This window comes from Ochlerotatus camptorhynchus, unplaced genomic scaffold, assembly GCF_037179485.1.
Source record: "Ochlerotatus camptorhynchus isolate MF236.1 unplaced genomic scaffold, CSIRO-AGI_Acam_v1.1 ptg000315l, whole genome shotgun sequence".
Classification (NCBI taxonomy): domain Eukaryota; kingdom Metazoa; phylum Arthropoda; class Insecta; order Diptera; family Culicidae; genus Ochlerotatus; species Ochlerotatus camptorhynchus.
Window position 1 is genome coordinate 529,672 of NW_027040803.1, and position 22,989 is coordinate 552,660.

Below are 22,989 nucleotides of genomic sequence, written 5' to 3' on the forward strand. Positions count from 1 at the left end.
AACAAAAGAAGCGCTCCTAGCGAATCCCCTTTTTCTACGTTTATCCGTAGGGCGAAGAAAATCTAATGGCGTTTCAATGCGTTTGGACGGAATTGAAACTCGTAGAACGAATTTAGAATCAAGAAGCAGTATTAGATTTTAAACAATATCTCAACAATGTGTGACTCTTTATCAAATCTAACGGTACGTATGGAAAGGTGAATAAATTTAGAAGTCATCTTTGACAGAAATATTCCATTTTTAGTTAAAACTCGTTCAGAAAAGAGAGGTAAAGTGCGCGTTGTGCTTAGTAGGACGGAAATTAGATCAAAAACCCTATAGTCAGTCGATAATTTAATAAGATCTTGCATTTTTTGCTAGCATGACTCAAAGCAATTGACACCACAGCTCTTCTCACGAAATCACCTATCATGAGCTTTCTGGTCATTCCCCAATCTCTCATGGGAATAATTCTCATTCTGTTTTGAAATCATAATTTCTAACTGATTTATTGTGATGTTCTGTTCACAACACTGTCACGCGCTGTCATGGAAAAACAATCGATGAGATTTTGAAGAAAATCTCCATCATCGTTGTCTTATCCGATGATAGTGCCAGAAGTATCTTCGTAAATATCGCATGAGATCTTTCATCGAAAATGACATTCACCAGCCCTGATTGACAGCTGACTTCACGCACTTGTTGTGGTTGTTGTGCAAAACTGCAAAGGTTATTGTTTGGTGGTTTTCATCATTTACCGACATGGACCATGCCATCAGCCTAAACTAAACGGTTACCCGTCTGCTTTTGAACTTCTGTTCGGTGTCATTCACCTCTGCCGTGTTACTTTCCACCGACGACGATGGCGACGTTGCAAATTGTGCTACATAAGTAGCTTATACGCTTATTGTCCAAATCGGTAGAGGTCGCACCAAGTGGCGCTCGAAATAGGCGACCACCAACGAGCACACGAGCACACATACCTAATCGAACGGTGTTGTGAAATTTGGTTGCCCTAGGGGTGGTGGCAGCAATAAGCCTAATGACAATCGCAGCAGGGGAGGCGCGTGAGGTGGTGATTGATAGTGGACATGTGCGCACGAAATTGAGACCTTCACCTAGTTACCGGTGGTGCGAAGAGGTGGAACGGTGGGAGGGGGGTTGATGGAACTTTGATTTGGGCGGATAAAAGCGTGTCCACCATTTGATTGAGATCAAAAATGTTTTGATCCATTTCTGCTACACGATGGATTTACCCCCCATTATGTTGTGTGCGTAGTTACTCGTGCTGGGGGTGAATGAAATGGGGAAAAGAGAAAGGAAGAGTAGCAAATTGCCCCCTCAATTGCTGGTCGGTTTTCATTCATTAGTGACGATTCGTGTGCTTGGGGATTGGGGGTTCGGTTTTTAAACTTTTTGTTGTGCTGATCGCAACTGCCCGCAACCAGAAAAGCGGATCAGTTCCATTTCGAAATGGACTGCTTTTTATTTTCCTTTCTATTTCAGCGGGTGAAGAAAAAGTTGATCGATTTTTTTTGCTAATGTATATTTAAGTAAATTTTATATTATTAAGTATTTGCGTCACTGTGGCTCTTTCGTAATTTTTGAAAAAAAAAAAACTAAGTATCTATCAATTGGTGTGTGTGTGGCTCTCTTCAAACGTAAGTCCACTTTTGATTTTGAAAACTCTACCGATCTGCGAAGCCAAGCGCATTCGTGGTTGTAGACCTTTACAAAGCCCAAAGCTAGTTGAGCTGAGTGCAATATACTTCCTATGATGGCCCAAGAAAATTTCTATTCATACAACCACAGCAGAACTCAGCCACGACGACGACAACGACAACGAAGAAGTCTTCCAAGATATTTTTCTCGCGTTCAAGCTTCATATTGCACTTGAAACAAACACATAGGGGAAAAAAAGTTCATTCATTCCGTTCACCAAGTCACTCTCCAAACAAACAAAAAGTTTGGCTTGGATGCTACTATAGTTCGATCCATTACCCGGGCAGCTGGCTATTGTAATTGAAATACCATATCTCTTCTACTGGAGTCTACTCTACTCTACTATTAGCTGAGAGGTTGTCTGCGCTTGATTCGTGAGTTGCACTTCGCTCTTACTCTGATTTTCCCGACCTGCAAGTGAAGGGGGTTAGCGAGTACCCTGCGCTGAGAGGAGGCTCGGAGAGTATATACGAAGATACATTAAGTGCGCTATAGAAGGAAAAACGGACGGACAGGGTTCTAGTCTGTAGTTATTTGCTCGATGGAAATTTTAAGTTGTGTTTGCCGTTTTGGCAACAACGCTATGTAATTTTTTAGTTATAACTCTTTTAATTAGAGAATATAGATAGCTATCAATCGAAGACCCTGCACGCGTTTCAAAAGATTTGTAGTGGTATTGAACGATTTCTTATGTGAATTTGATTCAGAACGGTTTATGTTTTTTTTTTAATAAACACTTGTTTGGTAAACCAGTTTGTAATACGCTTATTCCTTTCTTTTCAGGTAAGTGCCCTTATCAATATACCACTGACCGCAGCAACGATGAAATTTGTAAGTTTTTTCTAGACATTTCCGTTACAGTTACTTTCCAACAGTTGAACACTTTTTTAATCATAGAGTTTATATAGTGTTTTTCTTTTCCTTGATTTGTTTTCCGTCGATCTTGTTTTCCGTACTGAGTACTAATGCTACTGACGCCAGGGAGGCAGCTCCCACCCTGAACCCTATAAACTCATGGACTAGGATCCAACGGCGATCAGAGTTATTATGCCTCAGAAAATCCTGGCGGCGGCGATTGGGATTGAACCCAGGCCTTTTGGGGTGAGAGGCAATCACGCTTATCACTACACCACCGTCGCCGCTATTGATTTGGGTTGATTGATTCGATTAAATTCACACCGTAGTCACAATGAGTATCACGTCCTTTGGGTTCCTTAAGGTACAATGTACTTTGGTGCGATGACCAGCAATTCAAACCCAGTTTTTCTCGACGCCTTATTTCAGTGTAAATCAGTGCTGCTTTTCGCATGCATAATTGCATTCTTTGCATAATTTTTTGCTTAGAGACCTCATTCAGCATTGCTAGTTGTGCTGATTTATCGGTATTTATGCCGATTTTAGAACTTGATACCGATAAAGCTCATCAGTATGCCGATTTTTTAGATTTTACACCGATTTATACCGATTTTTTTTAATAGTCACAATTATTAATGCCTGCCTGCGCTCAAATTTCAGGGAAAACTATTCTGAGAGACTTTTATCGTTCTGAATATGCTCAAAAATAATTCATCTAAATAAAATTCACATTCATGGATGTCCGTCACGTTCTAATGGGGGAGGGGGTTTTACAAATGTGTGACTATCATTGAAAGCTGAATAAGGACTGATTCAGGCAAAAATATGTTGCTTCAGGTAAAAAATAGCTTATGTTTGTTGGGAATGCATTAGGTATATGAAAACGTGCCAAAAGGGGGGAGGATTAGGGGTTGAGTTTCCCTAAAACGACGTGACTCACTTAATGCATGCTCGCTTATGCTTGATACTTTTTCGACTAGTGTCGAATGTCCATTTCCTCGTCAGTGATGAATCGCGCTTTTGGGACTTTTTCATTATTATTTATTATATAGAATGCTACCGTCAAATCGAGTTGAATTTTCAGCTAACCCATTGTATAAGATAGTTTCATGCTTTACATCCCCCTATCAAAATGCAAAATATTCGCACCGTAGAGCCACACTCAAGTGCACTTCCATTGAAAACACAGAGTGTGGCTCTACGGTGCAGAAATTTTGAATTTTGATAGGAAGATTAATAGCACTATACTATTTATGTTATTATTATTATTTAGCTTTATTTAGGAGACTTTCAGCCTTAGGCTGGTTCGCCTCCAAGGACTATTTATGTTAAGATGGGTTAACGAAAAAATTCTATTGGATTTGATGTAAGCACTCTATATTAAAAAGTAATGAAGAAGTTCCAAGAGAGTGGTTCATCCCTACTCGCCGTGTTTGGCTACCCATAAATCGAGAATCAGCTAATGGCTCATCTCGGTAAGTCATGGGAACCGGGAAATACATTGGTCATTTCCAGAACAACATGTGAAAAGGGCATACACGTTTTTTTGTAAACAAACCTTTGTAGGCCCTTTTCTCACCAACCGAGGGTCGCCCACGCAAACCAGCAATATCATCGGAAAGAGGAAAGTGTCCCCTACCCGGTGATGTTAAAGATTTGCGTTGGTGTCATATGGGTGGCGAGAAAAGGGCATAAGAATAAGAAGGGTTGTTTACAAAAAGCTTATATGCCCTTTTCACATGTTGTTCTGGATTTATGTCACCGAAAAGGTCCACAAGAATGTATTTTTTTTTTAATTTCTGAAGTTTATTTAATCTTTCTTTAGAAGTTTCTTAAAACTTTTCCTTGCAATTTTCTTCCACCTTACACACTTAAAAATAACTACTTTTACACGAGTCGTAATCGATATTGGACGTAAATCATGGAACGTAAACAAACATTTCATGTAAAATTGAGTGTTCCTAAACCGAAAGATAAACAATTCGACGAAGAAAACGTTTTATTGAATTGATTTTCTCGATTCTTTCAAGTGATTCTTATGTCAAAGGGGCCGCTTACATGTGTCGGTCTCAGGGAACCTAAAGTTACACGTCTGTTTCGTAGTGTGTAGTCCGTAAGATATATTCCAATTCCTCCCGGTAAGCTATTTCGATTTTCCTCAGGAGCTTCTTCTGGATTCACTCAAAAGGTTCTTCCGTCTTCTCGCGTCAGTTTATTTTTAATTTCCCCTGTGCTAACTTTCCCTTGAAGATTCTACCGATTTTCATCGGAAACTTCATTCGACATCTCCCAAAAATCTCTTCCTTCCGAAATTTTAATCCCAACTTATCTTAAAAGTTTCTTTAGACTGTTCCAAACACCTTCTAGCTTTCGCCGGAAGAAGCTTCCGACTTCCTTCAGAAGTTTCTTGAAAACTACCTTCAGATGGTTTTTTTCAGCTTCTCCAGAAAGTTTCTCCCATCTTTTCCAAGAAATCTCTTTAAACTTCTACCGGAAGTATCATCGAATTCTTCTAGAAGTTTAATTCGTCGCTTCTTCCGGAGGCTTTTTCCCTCTTCTATTGGAAGGTTTTTCCAAGCTTCTTCTAGCTTTCCCTGGAAATGGCCACTCCTGAAATTTTCTTCCGATTTCCGAAACCTTTCCCTTCCATATGTCATCTGATTTTTTTTCGAATTCCGTTTGAATTTTCCGTGGAAGTTTCTAATTATTTGTCTAGAAAGTTCCCATGATATTTTTCCGACTTTTCTTAGAACTTTCCTTAACATTCCACCAGAAGAGCTTCTTTATTCTATCTCTGGAAGTTTTTTCGGCTTCCTTCAGAAGCTAATTCAAACATCCCCCGGAAATTTCGTCCGACTTTCCGGGAAAGGTTGGTCTTAAATAGGGTTATGACTCTAAGATTTTGCAAGCTAATAAGAAAAAAAAAAGTCCAAGCCACTTCAATACGAAATATCTTTTTACAAAGCGCATGCATCCTTGACAAGCGTTCAAAAGCTTTTGCAAGATTTTGCAAAGACTTGTGAGCGATTGTGAGGGATGTGTATGCTTAGAAAATGGATATTTCGTCTTTGATTGGCTTGGACTGGTTTTTTTAGCCTCGAAAATCTTAGAGTCATACCCTTAACTTCTTAGTCCAAACGTTTAAATGTTCGCCTTTGAAAAAAGCAAAAATATAAAATTAATTCAAATATTAAATATCGATAACTGCACCTCACCCCTAAATTCAGTAACAGCCAAATTTTCCATAGTAATTTTTTTTTCACCCCTTCCTAGCTCGAAACCTGGTTACGCCCTTGCTAACTCTTGGTGTTAAATCGAAGTAGGCATGCAAAAAAGGGTATGCGTTGCAAAAGCGAGGGTAAAAGTTTATATTCTAAATTCTAATTTGTAGTGACCGGTTGACTTGTCCAGTTCAGAAGGTGATTCGTAGTGTCTATTGTAGAGATCGGTTAACTGAATGAACAGTGATTCTTGTTTCTCGTGGCAGGTGAGTCCCGGTGTCTATTGTAGTGACCAAAAATTGACTGAACTATGATTGGTCTCTGTTCCCCCGGCAGGTGATTCACAGTGTTGGTAGTAGTGACCGATTGATTGAACGAACAGTGGTCCTTGTTCTTCCCGGAATGTGATTCTTGGTTTCTGTTGTAGTAACCGGTTGACTGAACGAACAGAATACCCGTGGTTTTAGTTGCCGGTAACGGTGCATAAAATACTTATTCATAGCTTGACGAGCACACAATCTTTACTTGGGCGAATTGGACAGTTATATGAGGAGGCCCAGGAGTCAAAAAATAAAGACATAAGGCACTTTCGGATGGACCATACACGAAAAAGCTCCCGAACAGCAACAAACATCGACCTTCTGAATCGTCTGCTTGAATCATCTGACCCGTTAATTTCAACAATAAGACCCATACATATATTCAGCAATCGACTAAATTTTCAATAGCGACCAAAAATATCCATTAGTACCGTCCCAACAACGTGTTCATCTAGATAAAATTGATAAATAGCAGTTTTTTTGGCGATTGGCCCAATCTTAGATCCATAGGCCAACATTAGAGCCATTTCCCTAATTGTATGAAATGGTTGATGAAATATAACTATATCATGCGTTTTTCTGTTATATATAAAAAAGAACAACAGTGACACAATTATCCGGGAAGTCGTGACCCTAAAGTTTGGTAATAAGCAGATCGGCAGGGAATACTAAAGAAGACTAATGATTTGGTATGCATTGGGCAGCATTTTAATTACACTTTCAAATGTAATTAGCCTGGTTTGCCCAATTTTGCCCAACTTCGAGCTGTTTGTCTTGGGAATAGTGCTAGTTTTGGGTCAAAACCATGAATATTTTAAGAAATAGTGAAGATTGAGACTTGCCTCCCAAGACGAATTGGCGTATTTTTTCAAAATCAAACATTTGTGTACAAAATATTAACGTCAAAAAATTGCTTCCTGAAAAATTATTTGCAATTCTTGATTTTCTGAAGGCTCTTACAAAAAAAAAATACATATCTCTTTAAACATAAGAGATATCGCAGTAGCGGCAAACCCAGGGGTACATGGCGGTGGATCATCAACAAAGGAATCAAGCGAATAGAGAAAAATCTGAGCTGGGCCCAGGTCAAATTGAAAGCAAGCAGTCGCCCAGGATGGAAATCCTTCACGATATTTCGATACTACAGATATTATCCCAGTCTTTGTAGAATAAATCATCTGAACTCCAGGACGATTTGAAGAACCTAGAACATCTGGTATACATAGCAATAGTTTGTGCATGATCCACATAGACACTGTGAATCTGTTTTGATATACTGTGATACTACAAACATCTTCCTAGTCATGGTTGATCTAGTAGAACAAATCAACTGATCTCCATGACTATTTGGAGAACCTAGAACATCTAGTTTACGTGGGAATAGTTCATGCATGATCCACGTAGTCACTGTGAATCTGTCTGGAAGTATTTTGATACTACAGACATTGCCATAGTCTCGATTGAGCTAGTAGATCAAATTATCTGAACTTCAAGACGATTTAGAGGACCTAGAACATCTGAAATACTCGGAAATAGGTCGAGCATGTTTCATATAGTCACTATGAATCTGTTTGGATATATTTCGATACTACAGATATTGTCCCAGTCTTGTTTGATCTAGTACAACAAATCAACTGATCTCCAGGACGGTTTGGAGAACCTAGAACATATGGTATACATAGCAATAGGTCATGCATGATCCACATAAACACTTTGAATTTGATTGGAAATATTTCGATACTACAGACATTATTGCAGTTTTGGTTGTTATAGTAGACCATACCAACTGATGTCCTGGACGATTTGGAGAGCCTAGAATTTGCGGTATACATGGTAATAAGTCGTACATGATCGACAAAGTCACATATGTACGAAAATGTCTCACATGACCATTGGTCAGACCCCACGGAATATCCGAGTAACCGTCCTGAACCGTTAATCCGACGTGACCAACAAGTGTGACCTATGAAACTCTGATAATTTTTCGATTATTAGCAGGGTGTTTGGTATGAATCGGTAAAAATTGAGAAAACTAGCGCCAAATGAACATCAAAATTTAGGACAGCAAAATATGTCAGGGACGGCAAGGTAAATTTTAAAGAAAACTTGCATTTCAAATGAAAATGCATTATTTTTTTTAAATAATGTTTCAGAAAATCTAGACCGCTTTTATTAAATAAAATCTCATAATGTAAGGATGTTTTGTTGCGTTCACTAATTATTCAGAATTTATACTACCAAGAACATAAATAACTGGAGATGATACATTGAACAGTGGTCCAGAATGCAGATTTAGCTGGAAGGATAAGTTTTGAGCCTGAAATTGAAATTTTAAACAAAAAGTGTATGCTACAAAGTTGTTCCTTGTAGCTAGGCCTTTATTGTTATGACAATGAATTCTAGAGTGGTTCTTATTAACATTGAAATCACAAATTTAACTTTTTTGTGTGAACGAATTGATGTAGACATTCTTCGGCAAAAATTTAGCTGTGCTAATTTCAAGCAACTTTGTCGAAGATAATTTTTTTCTATCTCTTAATGTTCTCGTTTTTAAGTATTTTTTCGGAGTTGACTTAGGGTGTTCCTGGAAAAAAAATGTTTTTTAGCACTAACTTTTTATTTCAAAATTCTCCTTAAAGTCATCAGAGACTTTTAAAGCTCTTTAAGATGAATGTTTTATATCAAATGTTGTTGTCTGTATTTCTTCTAATGAATAAAGATATACCCAAATGTAGCAAAAATGTGAATAAATTCTAATTGATTTCATACGAGTTTAAAAATAAACATACCTCTAATGCCGTAAAACATTTTTTTGTTTGCCCCAACCAGAGATATTAACACTTGAAAAGGGGTCAATTTTTTTGTAGAAAAACGTCAATAACTCTTGATCGACGAAAGATATCGACAAGCTCTGGCAGCAAAAGTTTGCGCCTTCAAAAGATCTAAAAGTTATTTGAAGACATCTCTGCTGAGAAATTTGAAATAAGAAACCTAGAGCAAAACAACTGTTTTTTTAGAGGCACCCTAACTCAATTCAAGAAAATAGCTCTAAATCGATCAATTTAAGTGGTCCAAAAAAGTTTTTCTTTTACAAAGTTGTGTTAAATTAGGTCAGCTATAACTTTGCCAAATAATGTATACCTTAATTTTTTCAAACAAAAAAAAATTAGATATTTTATTTCAATGATAATAAGAACCACCCTAGAATTCATTGTCATAAAAATTAGGACCTAACTATAAGGAACAACGTTGTAGAAGAGAATTTTAGTCTAAAGTTTCAATTTCAGGCTCATAAAATATCCTTCCTAAATCTGCATTCTGGACCACTGTGCATTGTTATTTTAAAAAAAAAATCAAAGGATATACAGTATAAAAGTATACGGTAAAGGTGCAGCTACAAAGCGAGTCCATGCTGGAGGCGGCTGGGTTTGATTCTCTTCCGGTCTATTTTTGTTGTTGGACTATTTCTCTACTTCCTTTGGTATAGAATGGTACAGTCATAGATAGCTCCCAATTGAAATGTGGAAATACTTCAAATAACACTAAGTTAAGAGCAGGCTGAAAGCTAATAGACTATAAGCAAAAAGCTGTGTTTTAAAGCAATGAAAACAGTTTTTTATTTGTCGAGGATTAGTATTCGATGTCGGGCATTTCTATTGGGAAATCGTGGATTTTGCGGATCAAATTTAGAAAATCTAGTAACATCTACTTGATCATCAATCTTCCTTGATCAACAATTTTTCTTAAACCCATGATCGACAATCTTGTTGGATCGAGCGTTTTCTATGATCACAAATTTTCTTTGGTCAGCTTTGATGAACCTTGTTCAACAACTTAACATCATCAATGATTTGCCTTGATCATCAACTTCTCTTAGTCAATGATCTGCCTTGATCCACAATTTCTCTTGATAAATGATTAGACTCAATCCATAGTCTGTAAAAAAAATTATGATCAACAATTCAAAAATTTATTGTACTTGTACTTGTATTTATTTGAGCTTTACCTTTATTAATAATAAACCTTGATCAACAATAAGCCTTGATCAACAATTTGTCTTGATCGGCTATATACTTTCATCTCCCTTAGCTCAGTCGCTAAAGGCGCAACTACAAAGATAGACCATGCTGGAGGTGGCTGGGTTCGATTCCCGGTTCGGTGTAGGAATTTTTCGGGTTGGAAAATGTCTCGACTTCCCTGGGCATAGAGGCATCTAGAACACTAAGTTAAGAGCTCGCAATAAGCTAATATTCGATAAGCAATAAGCATGAAATGCGATATAGAAGATGAAGATGATCATTGATTTGCTATGATCAACAATTTTCCATAAGATACCCTTGATTTCTATTTACATCGTTCATCAATTTACCTTGATCAAAAATAATCTTCAACACTTAGGTTTGATAAATAATTCGCCTTGATCATTTTTTTCATTTTCCATTTTCTTTCATCATCAATTTACCTGGATCAACAACATTTACCGTACTTGATGAACAATTTGCGATAAATTCATTGAATTCCAATTCTTATTTGACTGACAAAAAAATCACGAGATTCTTGACTCTGATCCGCCGTTACCACCCACTGACTTCACCCCCGATTCGTTGCATAGAATTAATAGTTTGTACACAGAAGCTCACGAAGCACCAGCAGCAGAGTTAGCTTTGCTCAGGAAAAAAAAAACAACCGTAGAAAAATATCATATTTACATTGGTGAACAACGTTCCGGATCGTGCGGACGCTCCACATCGTGAGTTTGGTTATGAGTCTCCCCGCGTTTGGTTGTAATAGTAACCAGCAGCAGCAGTGAAGTAGCCCACAATTTGGCTCGATTTTTTTTTCGAGAAACAAAATTTTCCTCGGGCTGGTGGCCTCTTCAATTGCGGCGGGCTTTGTGGGGTGGTCGAAGTGAGTGTGGCGCAGAGTGAGTCGTGCACGGAGTTTTGCGAAAGCGAAAGTAGTCTCGAACGAGCGATCCCATCGAGTGGCCGTGATCGATCCGCAACGGTGGTGGCTGTGGCCAGATTTTCGGAACAAGTTCTACATTACGTGCTCTCGTGGTTGCTGTTCGTTCTTGAAGCGCTTGGCTTGTTTGGAAGTGAAAGGTGCTGCAGCAATAGGTGTATGTTTGTGTGTGAGTGTTTGTGGTGACCCTCGGTGTATGTCGCAGTGTGGCGGTGGCGCCAAGTGAAACAACTTGATGCTCGACTGTTTGTTTCCTCAATTATCTCTAAACTGCACAGTGTATTAGCCACGTCCCGGGCTGGGATCCGATGGAGTGACTTGTGTTGAATTTATGTTTTTACCCTTTTATTGTTACCCCTCAAGATAGAGGCAAGAAGCGAAGAAACATAATTGACGATCAAGAGAGCAATACTTTCCAGCCAGTGGAAGCCTAATCAATTTTATACCTCCACAAACCTAGGTTGATTGTCGGTGATTGTTGTGATAAATGAAGTGAAACTACACCGAGCAAGTGTGAGAGAAGAAATGGTGGTTTGTGTTCGAAAAGTGCTTATTACTTCCTTGTAAAGTAATTCGGATCAAGTCGGCAGGGTGTTCCAACGTACGAACGAGTGTTGTATGGGGGTTCAGGTTGAAGTGAAGCAGCAACAACATCAATAACAACAATAGAAAACAACCTTTAATAGCAACCACTAAAGTACATCGTGCGCGAGCCAGTGGATTATCGCTGCTGAATCGGTGTTTTAAGGGTATTCATCGGGAGGGGCTGTCGTGAAGCCACCAAGCTTGGCAATTGCTTCCAAGGTGCAATGATGCTACTGTCTGCTAGGAGAACTGGTAAATATTGTTTGTATTGTTGTCGCTTAAGAAGTTTATACCAGGGTAAACGCCGATTAAGGATGATGAGGCTCGATTCGTGGAGCTCTCCGATCGGCGTGGTTGTGACTCATAATTGAAAATAAACCTGAACTGATTTGTCGAACGTCCATGATTGTTCAGAGAGTAGAAAATATACCTTCCAAACTGGATTCCAAAAGACCATGATGCCGACCACCGTAGCAGAACTAATGCTTGGTGGAATCTGTACTACTAAATCATATTCATTTTTTTTAATTAGCTTGATTTCGTGTGTCACGTGCCAATGTTTTTCAGAGAGAGAAAAAAATGGTCTATACATCTCCAGATCTAGTAGATACACATATTTTTTTAGGAACTGGAGAGATTTCAGGTCAACGTCCATAATTGGTTTACTAACAACCGAGTAATCGATATTTGTGTCATTCTTCGATATGAAAAATCAGACGTCAGTGGTGTGAGTATCTTTAAGAATGTTCTACGTTCATGATCCTCTGAAGTTAACTACACTTGCCTCAGACCATTGACCTGTACATTTTTCCCTTTATTCCTATACTGGAGCACCATTTTTTCGCTAGATTGGCTATTAATCTTCTTTGAGCCTGGCTGGTCTATAGACTTGTCTGGACCTAAGGTTTTTGGGACATGGCCTGATTCTCGGGGTGGTTTGAGTTGTATTTCATAGATTACTATAACTGAGATTAACTCAAGGTGCTCAATGACATTCAATCGACTTTCGCTGGCAGTCCTCTGAAAGGCATTTTCATGGTCGTTAAGATATTTGTTCGTGTACTTGTGCTTGCACTTTGGCCTTAACCTTCTTGTACACATGCCTTGAAGTTCCATCCGAGGTCTTCTGGCTAACTTGCTACCGATTACCTGTGGTTGTGGATACACATGATCATCTTGTTTTGCTTTTAAGTCCAAACTGTGTTTGGGAACGAAAAGCTTTAGTAGCTTTTGGCAGGCATTTAAAAGATCTACATTCGGGGATCAACTCATCTACTACATCTACTGCATCTATTGCATCAAATTCACAACACATTCACATGACTCGGGTGGCGTTTAGAACAGGCCTTGGTCTTCATGACCCGCCATATTGAGTAATCCAGTGGATTAAGATCGAGGCTGGATGGCGGCCACATATCCTTCGCCCAGAACGGAAGATGTTCCTGCAACCAGTTCTGAGTGCGGTTCGAGGTGTGGCACGGAGCCCCATCTTGTTGAAATACAACATTTGGCTTCGGACCGTACTGTTCTTTGATCCACGGAAGAACATACTTACTTAAAATCCCGATGTAAACCTCCGTGTTGACCTTGTCGCCTTCTGGAATGAAAACCGGGTCCATTTTTTTTGCCATCGGAAGCCACCAATCCAAACACCATAACGCTAGCAGGATGCTTGGACAGATACACGTTCTTGTGCTCGTCAGCCACGTCTTTTACCGGTAGAGAACTAATATACCGGTCGGTTCTGGAATTTGATACGGGATCGACGGTAAACATGCTCTCGTCGGTGAACAGGATTACCGATTTTTTCGCGGAAGTTCAAGATTTTCTTGCATCGTTCGACTCGTAGCTCCCGGATGCTTCCTTTACGATCTTCCGTGCCGTATAGTCACTGATCCCGTGTTCCTTTTCCATTTTCCTTATTGAACGCACTGGATTCACCCGAATCTTCCTTTTGATAGCAGCGATAACCCTCGAAACCCGAGCTGACCTCGGACGACCTGTGGCCACCTTCGCGGATAGTTGTCCTTTCTTTTCTCGGTCTAAAACCCTTTAATAATTTCATCTGAATTCTTCCTGGGCCGGAATTGGGGAGGAACAATGGGGGAAATTGCTATCCTATCCAATCCTTTTTTTCTGCTAAATCAAATAATGTTCATTTTACGTTCAATGATAAAGTCATCAAATGTTTTCAGTTGATGTAAATGATCTTTCAGCCAACCCAGACAACCAGAAGTCGTATAACAATGTACAGACAGTATCGTAAATTGCTACAGTATATGTCAAAATCGCATATAAGAATGGCATACCTCGCATTATGTTTAAGTTAAATCGTATAGAATGAAAATTTCCGACCTATATGCGATGACTTATTTTTCCGTCGTACTGTATCACAAATTAAATCGGATTACATCGTAAGACTTTTCAAACTGAATTTGTTATTACAGATGAAATCGTATATGATGTTAAATCAACTCGTTTAAAATTAAATTAAAATATGCACGTATATGGCCTCCACTTTTGTACGTATAAGCCATTTATTTGCATTCTATACGAATTGTTTGTTTGTATATATGTTTATATATCACGAAAACAATTCTGAATATACGTGCATTCTGGTTGTCTGGGAATTAGATTAGATTAATTGCAAATGATGGTCATTGAAGACATTGATAGTTGATGAAAGGCTGAGTTCTTTTTGATTACTGAACATCGAAAGTAATGTTCTCAAGAAGATTGATTTTGAAGAATTGACGTCTACATTGATGCTAAATGAAGGCATCAATGCTTTTTTTTTATTTATATTTTTTTATAAGCCATTGAACAAAACCAAAGAGAAAAACGCAACTCTAAATTGAATACCGTTATTCGGGGGCAAATTGATCAAATAAAACGAAAGTATGGAGATTATTTCTTACATTAGTGAAAATTGACAAACTCATGGGATTAAAATAGGGATGAATGACCTTAAAGGTTAAAATCCCTCAAAAATAAATAAACAACAATATGGGATTAAAACCAGCAGGCTATGATAATGCTGTCGTTCCGCATGGTTACTTGTTATAGTGAGTATTTGCTTAAGTTTGTGCACATTTTTTAAATTTAGACATTGGGTGAAATTGATGAACTCCTCAAATGGACTTCGAGTGACTTTCTATGAGATATTCTCATTAAATTTAAGTTCCCTTTATCCCTGTACGAAATGTATTTCCAGCGGATATTGTGGAAAACATTCTTGTTTTTAATACAGTTGCGTCTAAATGTAGACAATTTTTTTAAATCACAGAAAATTAAAATTTATAACATTGGAAACATTCTACCACATTTAAAAAATAGACTATTTGACGTCTAATTGTATAGAGATTGCTAAAGTATGATTGTGTCAGTGATTTGTTTTCATCGGGAAAATTTTCGCTATGAATTTTTTTTTCCCCGATGAAATCATTTTGCGTATATGTATACGTGACGTAGTGTGCGTACGATAAACGTCAGCAATCTCTATATTGTCGTTTCAACTAGCATTGGGCGATCTTGAGGTAAGAATCGGTCTTAGTGAATCGATTCTTTTTTTTTTAAATAATAGATTCAACGATTTACTCAATCATTTTGAATCGATCTTTTTGAATCGATCATTAAGCATTTGATAGTGTATTAAAAATAAAGTAATTGCACAAGAAAGCTTAAAGCCAAAACATTGAATAACTCACTCATTAGAATCATATATAAAATATGCCTGGTCAGTGAAATAGGTGTGTTGCATAACATTATAGTATGGATAGCTTGAAAATAATCGTATGAGTTTTATTCGACTAATGACGCTTAGTACCCGCTGTGCCCTCCATTGTTAATTAGAACCTTGTTCAATCTTTTTGGCATTGACTCAACCAAGCACTGAAAAGTTTCCTTTGTTATAGCATACCACTCTTTTTGAACTGTGGTCCATAGTTGATCCTTATTTGAAAATGCTTGACCAGATAACTTTCTTTTAAGCTCTTTCCATGCATTTTCGATGGGATGATGTCAAGAGATTGGCTAGGCCATGAAATAACCGACGAAAGTGCACGAAACCATTCCTTTACATACTTAGAAGTGTATTTCGGATCGTTGTCTTGCTGAAAATGCCATATAAGAGGCATGTTCTCTTCTGCATAAGGGAGCATTATCTCCTCCATGATTTATTTGTATTCAAATCTGGTCATGATGGAATAAATGCGGAAAATGCCAATATCATACCATACCAAGAAAAACAGCCCCAAACCATGATGCTACCACCTCCATGCTTTACGGTCTTTACCGTGTACCACGGATCGAAGTCTTTATCGGATGGTCTACGTGAGAATATAGTAAATGACTATTTTGATTTCATTTGACATGTGGAAGTTTTTGCCTAGGTAAGTGATTTAACAAGTTATGATATTTGTTTTATTGGTATTAAATAAACGATTTAAAAAACGAAAGATTAACATACGAAACAAAACGATTAGATGGTTGGAGTGTAAAAACAGGTAAGTACGGAAAGTACTTAATTCAGATATCCCAACAAACTCATCCGAGAGGGATCCCAAGAAAGCTAATTGAGCCATGCGTTTTGAATTAAGCCGATATCGATTCAGTGTAGTTTCACCAGTTTTGAAGAATATCCTCTCTGACGGAACACTTGTTACCATTCTTGATAAATAGTCTCGAGCAATGGGGTTCACATGGTGATATACACTACGGATTTTCTCCCATCATGGAAAGAGCGTGTGAAAACAGGCTGATGCAATAAATTTTGTGATTCTGCCGATATGCTCCTATGGCTATCCAGTTTTGACTGATGAACCTATAATATGTCATAAGAAGTGAATGTTCGTACATATGTAGATTAATAACTTTCTTTACCATTTCGTCATGAATATCCCACTGGCCTCCGGTTGGTTTTGGTGGGGGAAAGATGTGTGCAATCATCGTATACTCTTCCGGTACTATAGATCTGCTCAGACACAATTGTAACTGCCCGACAGTGAGCTGAAGACTCCAGGTATAGTGTCTTATAACGAGGATCAAGGAGCGTTGCAATAGCTAATGTATCCACCAGGTCAACGTCTTTGAACCTCTCGTCAAACTGCAGTGAATTTTTCCGCCAAATCTTTCATTAAAAAATCGATTAATCGAACCAAAAGAATCGATCTTTTGGGTTTTGATCCAAGATCGCCCATTGCTAGTTCCAACCATATGATTCGTATGTATGAGAACTGATAATGAGTGAATTCAATAAAATTGAAAATCTACATTTTTGTCAAGAGAAATTCGTCAAAGACACCACTGGAGTCTCATAATGAAATGCGAAATGTATGTTCCATATCTCTACTTAATATTCTTCTGATTTTAAAAAAAATCTTTTTTTTTTCATATCAGATGGTAGGAGGAAAAATACTGTCTTGGAATTATTCATAAAATTTACCGGCTATTCTCCTCACGATCCCCATAAAATTCTACTAAGAACCAGGTGTTCAAAATCAAAAACTGAGGAGACTCGGTTGAACGTCCGTTGGAAGACGATTATCCCGGAATTCGCCGCATAGTTAGTTCTCCTGAGTGGGATCCTGATAAGAGAGTTGCCTCGAAGCGCACAAGAGCGAGCTTGAGCATTAATGTTACCGAGCAGGGCAGGACAATCCATACGGTCGGTTAGAATATCAGTGATGACAAGTGCCTTAGCCACTTCACATCCTGTTTGGAGAGCATCCAGCTGGATCATGAGGCTCTCGTAGCTCGGTAGATTAAAGGGATTCCTCTAAGGCAATCTAGTGATGTCAGGCAGTATACATCTTGGAACTCTTTTGCTACCCGTAAAATAAAGCCAAGGTTTCTAGAGGCTTTCATGACTACGTACGACAAATGCGGCTTGAACGTGAGTTTTTCGTCAAGAATCACTCCTAAATCCTTAATCTGGTTTTCCCTCTGCAATTGAGTGCCCATCAATGAATAGCCAAAGTTTAACTGGGTCGTCTTTCTCGCAAATGTGCCTACAGTACATTTAATGGAATTTAAGACCATGCAATTCATCTCATACTGACCACTGGGCAGACCTTTCAAGACAACCTTGAACAGACGTTCAGTTTTGGTGGCGTAAGTGAAAAATTTGTGTTGCTTGTCAGTAAGATACTTGAGAAGACGTTTGAATCCGTCCAAGGTTTCAGCCAATACACGGCATTCACCGCGATGGCCAATTTGCAGTGAAAACTTAAAGTTCACGAAGTCCAAAAGTTCCGTGCGAAGAGCATGGAAATCGGAAGTGGTTATCACAATGGGGGAATCTTTTCCTTCTTGGCATTAAGCCGGAAAAGTTTACTAGAATTTTTTCTGAATTATGGATCATTCTCACTATTCATGAGCATATCAAATTGATTGCTCAAAATAATTTCATCAGAAGGGGGATCAAGAGATTGCCCTTTTCTTTTTCGTTTAGGCGCCATGGTGACTTCCAAGCAGATTACTATAAGATTCTGAAGGAATCGAATCGAAGAGGAATTTTCCAAATCGATACCCAAAAAGGATTACCTCGGGTAGGGTCCAAACAAGGATCTAAGAGTAATAATAGTCGAACAAGGTAGAAATATTGAGCACTAAAAAGTGCTGTTTAAATTTGTTTGGTAGTAGTAACACTTCCTTCAGCAAAAAGCAAATAAATCCGCAGGGCAAGAGAGCACGATGCGGACTCCTATCTATGTTCGCCGTTGTTTATTTTGCGGCTCAATTGAATGAATCTTCTTAATTTAAGTGCATTATTCCCGATCAGTAGTAGTCAAGGGGGGCACGTGCCTCCCATTTGTTGTAAAATTTGTCACTTTAATCACAAATGTAGCAGGCTGTTATAATAAATTGTCTACATTTAACAGATTATACCCCCGTTAATGCCAATCTTTATTAAAAATTGCCTTGACCTAAGAGCACCTTTCGAAACTCGAGTTCACACGTGTTGTATAAAATACTATACAAAATACAACAGCCTACACCTCACGGGCACTTAAGGGCACTGTTGTTGAACCATTCCGCATTTCATCAAATTCACACCTGACATCCACTTTAGGGAAAGTGAAAAAAAAAAAATTACGTTGCAATCGACCTTTCAATTTTGTTTAGAGTTCAACTTTTTTCATGGTGAAATAGAAAAAAATATTTTTGCATCTATGAATCTATGGAATCTATAAAAAAAATCTCTGGTTTTTCACCTGAATGCGCATTGTTGTAAATGATGACATTTTGGGTAGCACTGATTAAAAATAACTTTAAAACTTTGATAAAGTTAAAAATAAAATTAAAGAAAACCATAACTAAGAAAAAGGCAAAAAGTTGTTCTGCCTCCTGTACAAGCCATTCAGTGTTGCCCCGACCAGAGGTGGTAAATGCCATGAAAATGTTATAAGGAAAAATATCATCACATTGGTTTCCTCCATACAATTTGTAAAATTTACTTTTACCCACAAGGCAATTGCATTGATTTCTGGTTTTCGAGCTGATATTTTCTGTCAACGCATAATGTGTGGCACATATACCAAGATTCAAGAAACACAAACAAGATTGATAAACACGTGAATAAATGCTGTTGGTCATGTTATACCATGGCGCGCATACCTAACCCTACAATTTGATCGTAAAAATAATGGGAAACAAATTTCCCGATTTTGTCAGTTTCCCATTTTTGCCTGTCTAAAATTTTGGAAGGTGCTGACAAAATCGCGAGAGTACTGTATTTGTTAATGAAACTGTTCAAATTTCTCCGCTCCATAGAATGCAAAACGCTTATCTAAAACCTTAATCAGTTTCAATTTAGATCTACTAGTGCCAATAAGCTTTTCATTTGCCGTGTATTGCTAAAATTCCCTTAAAGAGCCATGCATTACCCTAACAGCACACTTGTCACAGAGTAGTTGTTGTTATTTGTATGTAACTTATTTCAGTCACAATCAACTTGCAGTAACTTATTATGATGGAAGTGTGCTACCCCTCTCCTTTACCTAATGCATTGCTTCTCACATGTTCTTGAATCTCCCTTCCCCTTTGAACGAGACGTAATGTATTAATCAGCATTATTCAGTGCTTATAACAGATAAAAAAAATAAATAAATAAAGTTCAGATTCCCTAACACAGACATCAGATTTCAGGTGTCTCATGGGGGGGGGGGAAGTAGGTCGCGCTGGAAAGTTGACACGTTTTTAATTTTGCTGCTGATTTTGATTTGGTGATTTTAACCATTTTAATCATATTAACAAACTTCCGCTTGTTCAATTGTTCAAAATCTCATGGACGGGATCGAAATAGATCAGACCATGGCGGATGATAGGTGAAAAAGGAAGATCCAGGAGCGGTGTTTGTTGGGAGCTGTCTTAGCTGAGGGGCAACGAAGATCCCAAGATGATCACGATGGGTGAATCCAGCAGGTTTATAGTGATATCGAGAGATGCTGGACTGTTGCATTTGATGCATCTCTTTCCGAGGGCTGGCAACGAGTAGCGATTTTCCAAAATCAAGATCCAAGAAACTTTTCTGAACTGTATTCGGGAGATTCAAGGATTATTTTGGGTGAGATCCATCCTTTTTATTTATTTAGCTCGTAACATTATGTTCCATATAAATTTCACTAATACAGTACTAAGAAAAGAAATTGAGGAACTCGGCTAGCTTAGCGGCTGCTGCGTTTGCTTACTGTGCATAAGATCAAATTCCTAAAAAAAAACAATCATATTCTTAAGGTTGTACCGCCTGGTTGAGGCGTATCCTGGCCTAATACCGTACCCCAACTCCGTAGTACTTATGAGGGTGTCACTCATTCAGTGGCCTCTCGTTGAGTAAGTGCTACATCAACATTTCCTTTCCTATCCCTAGTTACGGTAAATATAGACACACAAAAGGAAAAGTTTGCGTGTCATTGTGAGTTTTAGCGAACTTTTCATGTAGATTCGATTGATAAGAGACCCGTTTTTTTTAGATTATTCACATTTTCTTTTCTGAAAGCGAGTAATGGCGCTATAACCATAAGCCATATAGGGCTAAGACAAGAGTTAGTGCTCATGTCCCAACCACTCGAGGAAAATGGAACATAATTTACCTTTTTTAGATTATATTTACGGTACGAGATGTCCACGTTTATCCATTTATTGGATTCTGAAGCATCGTGTTTAAATCTTTGATTTAAACAGGCACGATGTTTCTGAATCATCTTGCCCCTTAAATACTGCACAGTAGGCAGCCGTTTTGATATGTTTTGCGCATCTCTGATGTATAAAATATACCAAATAGACAAGAAAAAGGATGGAGGTATATCTATCATTTTCCAGGATGTTTTCATGAACTGACTGTGTTGGTGTTAGATTAGATTAGATTAGATTTGCGTGTCTCATGGGGGAGCCTTAGGGGCCAGGCTTCCGCTTTGAATTACCTAGTTTCCACGCCGAATGTTTTTTTCGAATCTAAACCCGATCACCCCGTTTGCAAGCAGGTTGAACGTTACTAATTACACCCAACAATCCGAGATGTTTTTTAATGTCCTATATGTAGACTGCCTTTCTTAACCTTTACTTAACTTTTTGTTAAAAATCTTGAATTAAATTTTTTCCACAACAAAAGTAAACCGATGAAATTGCTCTATTTCTAACAAAAACGTTAGATTGACACTGCCTTCTGTAAAAATTTGAGCTTGATGTCGTTAATTTTTAAGTAAGTTGTAATAGATTTATTACACAAAAAAGTATAATTATTCAACAACAAACGTAAAACGGGGAAATCACTCTATCTCTAACAACAATCATCAGATTGGCAGCCCTATACCAGTATGCTTGTTAGCCCTATAGCTATTAGCTATAAATGCTTGTTAGCCCTACCATGCCTGTGCATGCATTAAATCAGTCTTATATAAGTTCATGATAAGCATAAAATCACTGTTTTACATGCGAATATAGGGCTTGATTAATGCTATGTTTATAATAGGAAGTTGTAACGTGTTATAAGCGGTTTTCGTGATATAAGAACAATCCATCACAATTGTTCTTGTATAACAAAAACCACTAATTAAAACGTTAAATCCCCCTAGTCTGAACATGAAAGGCTTGGTTTAGTGCTTACTGGTCATTTAGATAATTGGGCTATTCGTACATAAACCTAATTGAGGACACCGCTTAATGGTCGGGTGGACAAAGACTTATTGACTTCCTTTGTTTCTGACCATCTCGTTCGTATCTACTTCCTCTTAAGGCAGTAAAATGTTGAACTGCCTCAATGTCCTAATCAGAAACACTTGCCAAACCGAATCCTATGCTCATTAAGTAAATTTTTTTTTAGCAGCCAATTTTATCGTCATCGTACGAACGCCTGTGACACCTGTCAACACCCGTTTACCATACAGACACATCTTCGAACGACTAATTAGGCTTCGATTAATTAGCCTAATTACTCGCAATCACTTTTATATCACACACCACACCATCAGTGTGTGGTCGTAGCTCCGCTGGGTATCGGTTTCTTCCGTACAAGCAGTTTCGAGGCAGCGAGGACTACGTTCGCTTAACCTCTTTGGTTAGCACGCAAATACAAAGGAACATGATATGGCTTCCATTTGGCTGACTGGTTGACCTGTCTCGGTCTCGGAGTGCAGCTGGCAGGGTATTATAAACGTACACCCATGTGTAACAACGCTCATCAACTTGACACCTCTTTGCAGCCTTCATTGAACTGCAGCATACCGCCAAAACCCCGCAACGACGAGAGACATTGACATTTATGTCCACGGATTTCCGAGTCTGGACTCGTCGGGAAAGAAACGACGCACAACAATCGTTTGATCTAGAGGTACGGTGTCCCTCTGACGAGCATGGTGTGAATTGATCACATCGTGAAGGCTGCCCGCGCTGATGCGGCACAATTCTCCACCGTCGTTGCACGTCGTGCGTCGTTACTTCAATTCTCGAATCGAGACAGCGAGAGAGAGACACAGGGAGAATGTAGGTCACCAATGTGGTTCTCTCTATACGTGCGCACTCGGATCGGGGACAGGCAATTATTTTGCACGAATCGACCCTTCTCCCCCCCCCCCTCTTCATTCCCTAGCCCGTGGATAGATGACCTCTGACTGCGCCGCCTGGTACGGTGCTGGGCACATTCGATTGAAAGTGAAACTCCCGTCAACAGTAAGATGCGAATTCAATCGATTCTCATCATCATCAGCATCAGCATCGTCGTCGTTCGCAGAGTCAAACATGCCATCAGATACGGAGAAGGTATGATGGGCTCGCTCAAAGGGGTCGTTTCAATGCTACGACGAACCGAGGGGTCCACCGCTGTGGTTTCTTTTGTTTGCGGATCA

The 22,989-nt window shown here is 38.6% G+C and overlaps 1 protein-coding gene across 3 annotated transcripts in view; it reads left to right on the forward strand.

Moving 5' to 3' along the window:
• Positions 1-22,989, forward strand: part of Btk29A (tyrosine-protein kinase Btk29A) — a 362,292-nt gene that overhangs the window by 242,370 nt on the left and 96,933 nt on the right. Inside the window, exon 1 of one of the 3 annotated variants that reach the window (XM_065229509.1) lies at positions 11,742-11,899. The exons of the other annotated variants lie outside the window; for them this stretch is intronic. Within the exon in view, the coding sequence (XP_065085581.1) occupies positions 11,872-11,899 (28 nt within the window). The 5' untranslated portion in view covers positions 11,742-11,871. Of the gene's footprint in view, positions 1-11,741; positions 11,900-22,989 lie in introns of those variants that run through there. 3 annotated transcript variants of the gene reach the window in all.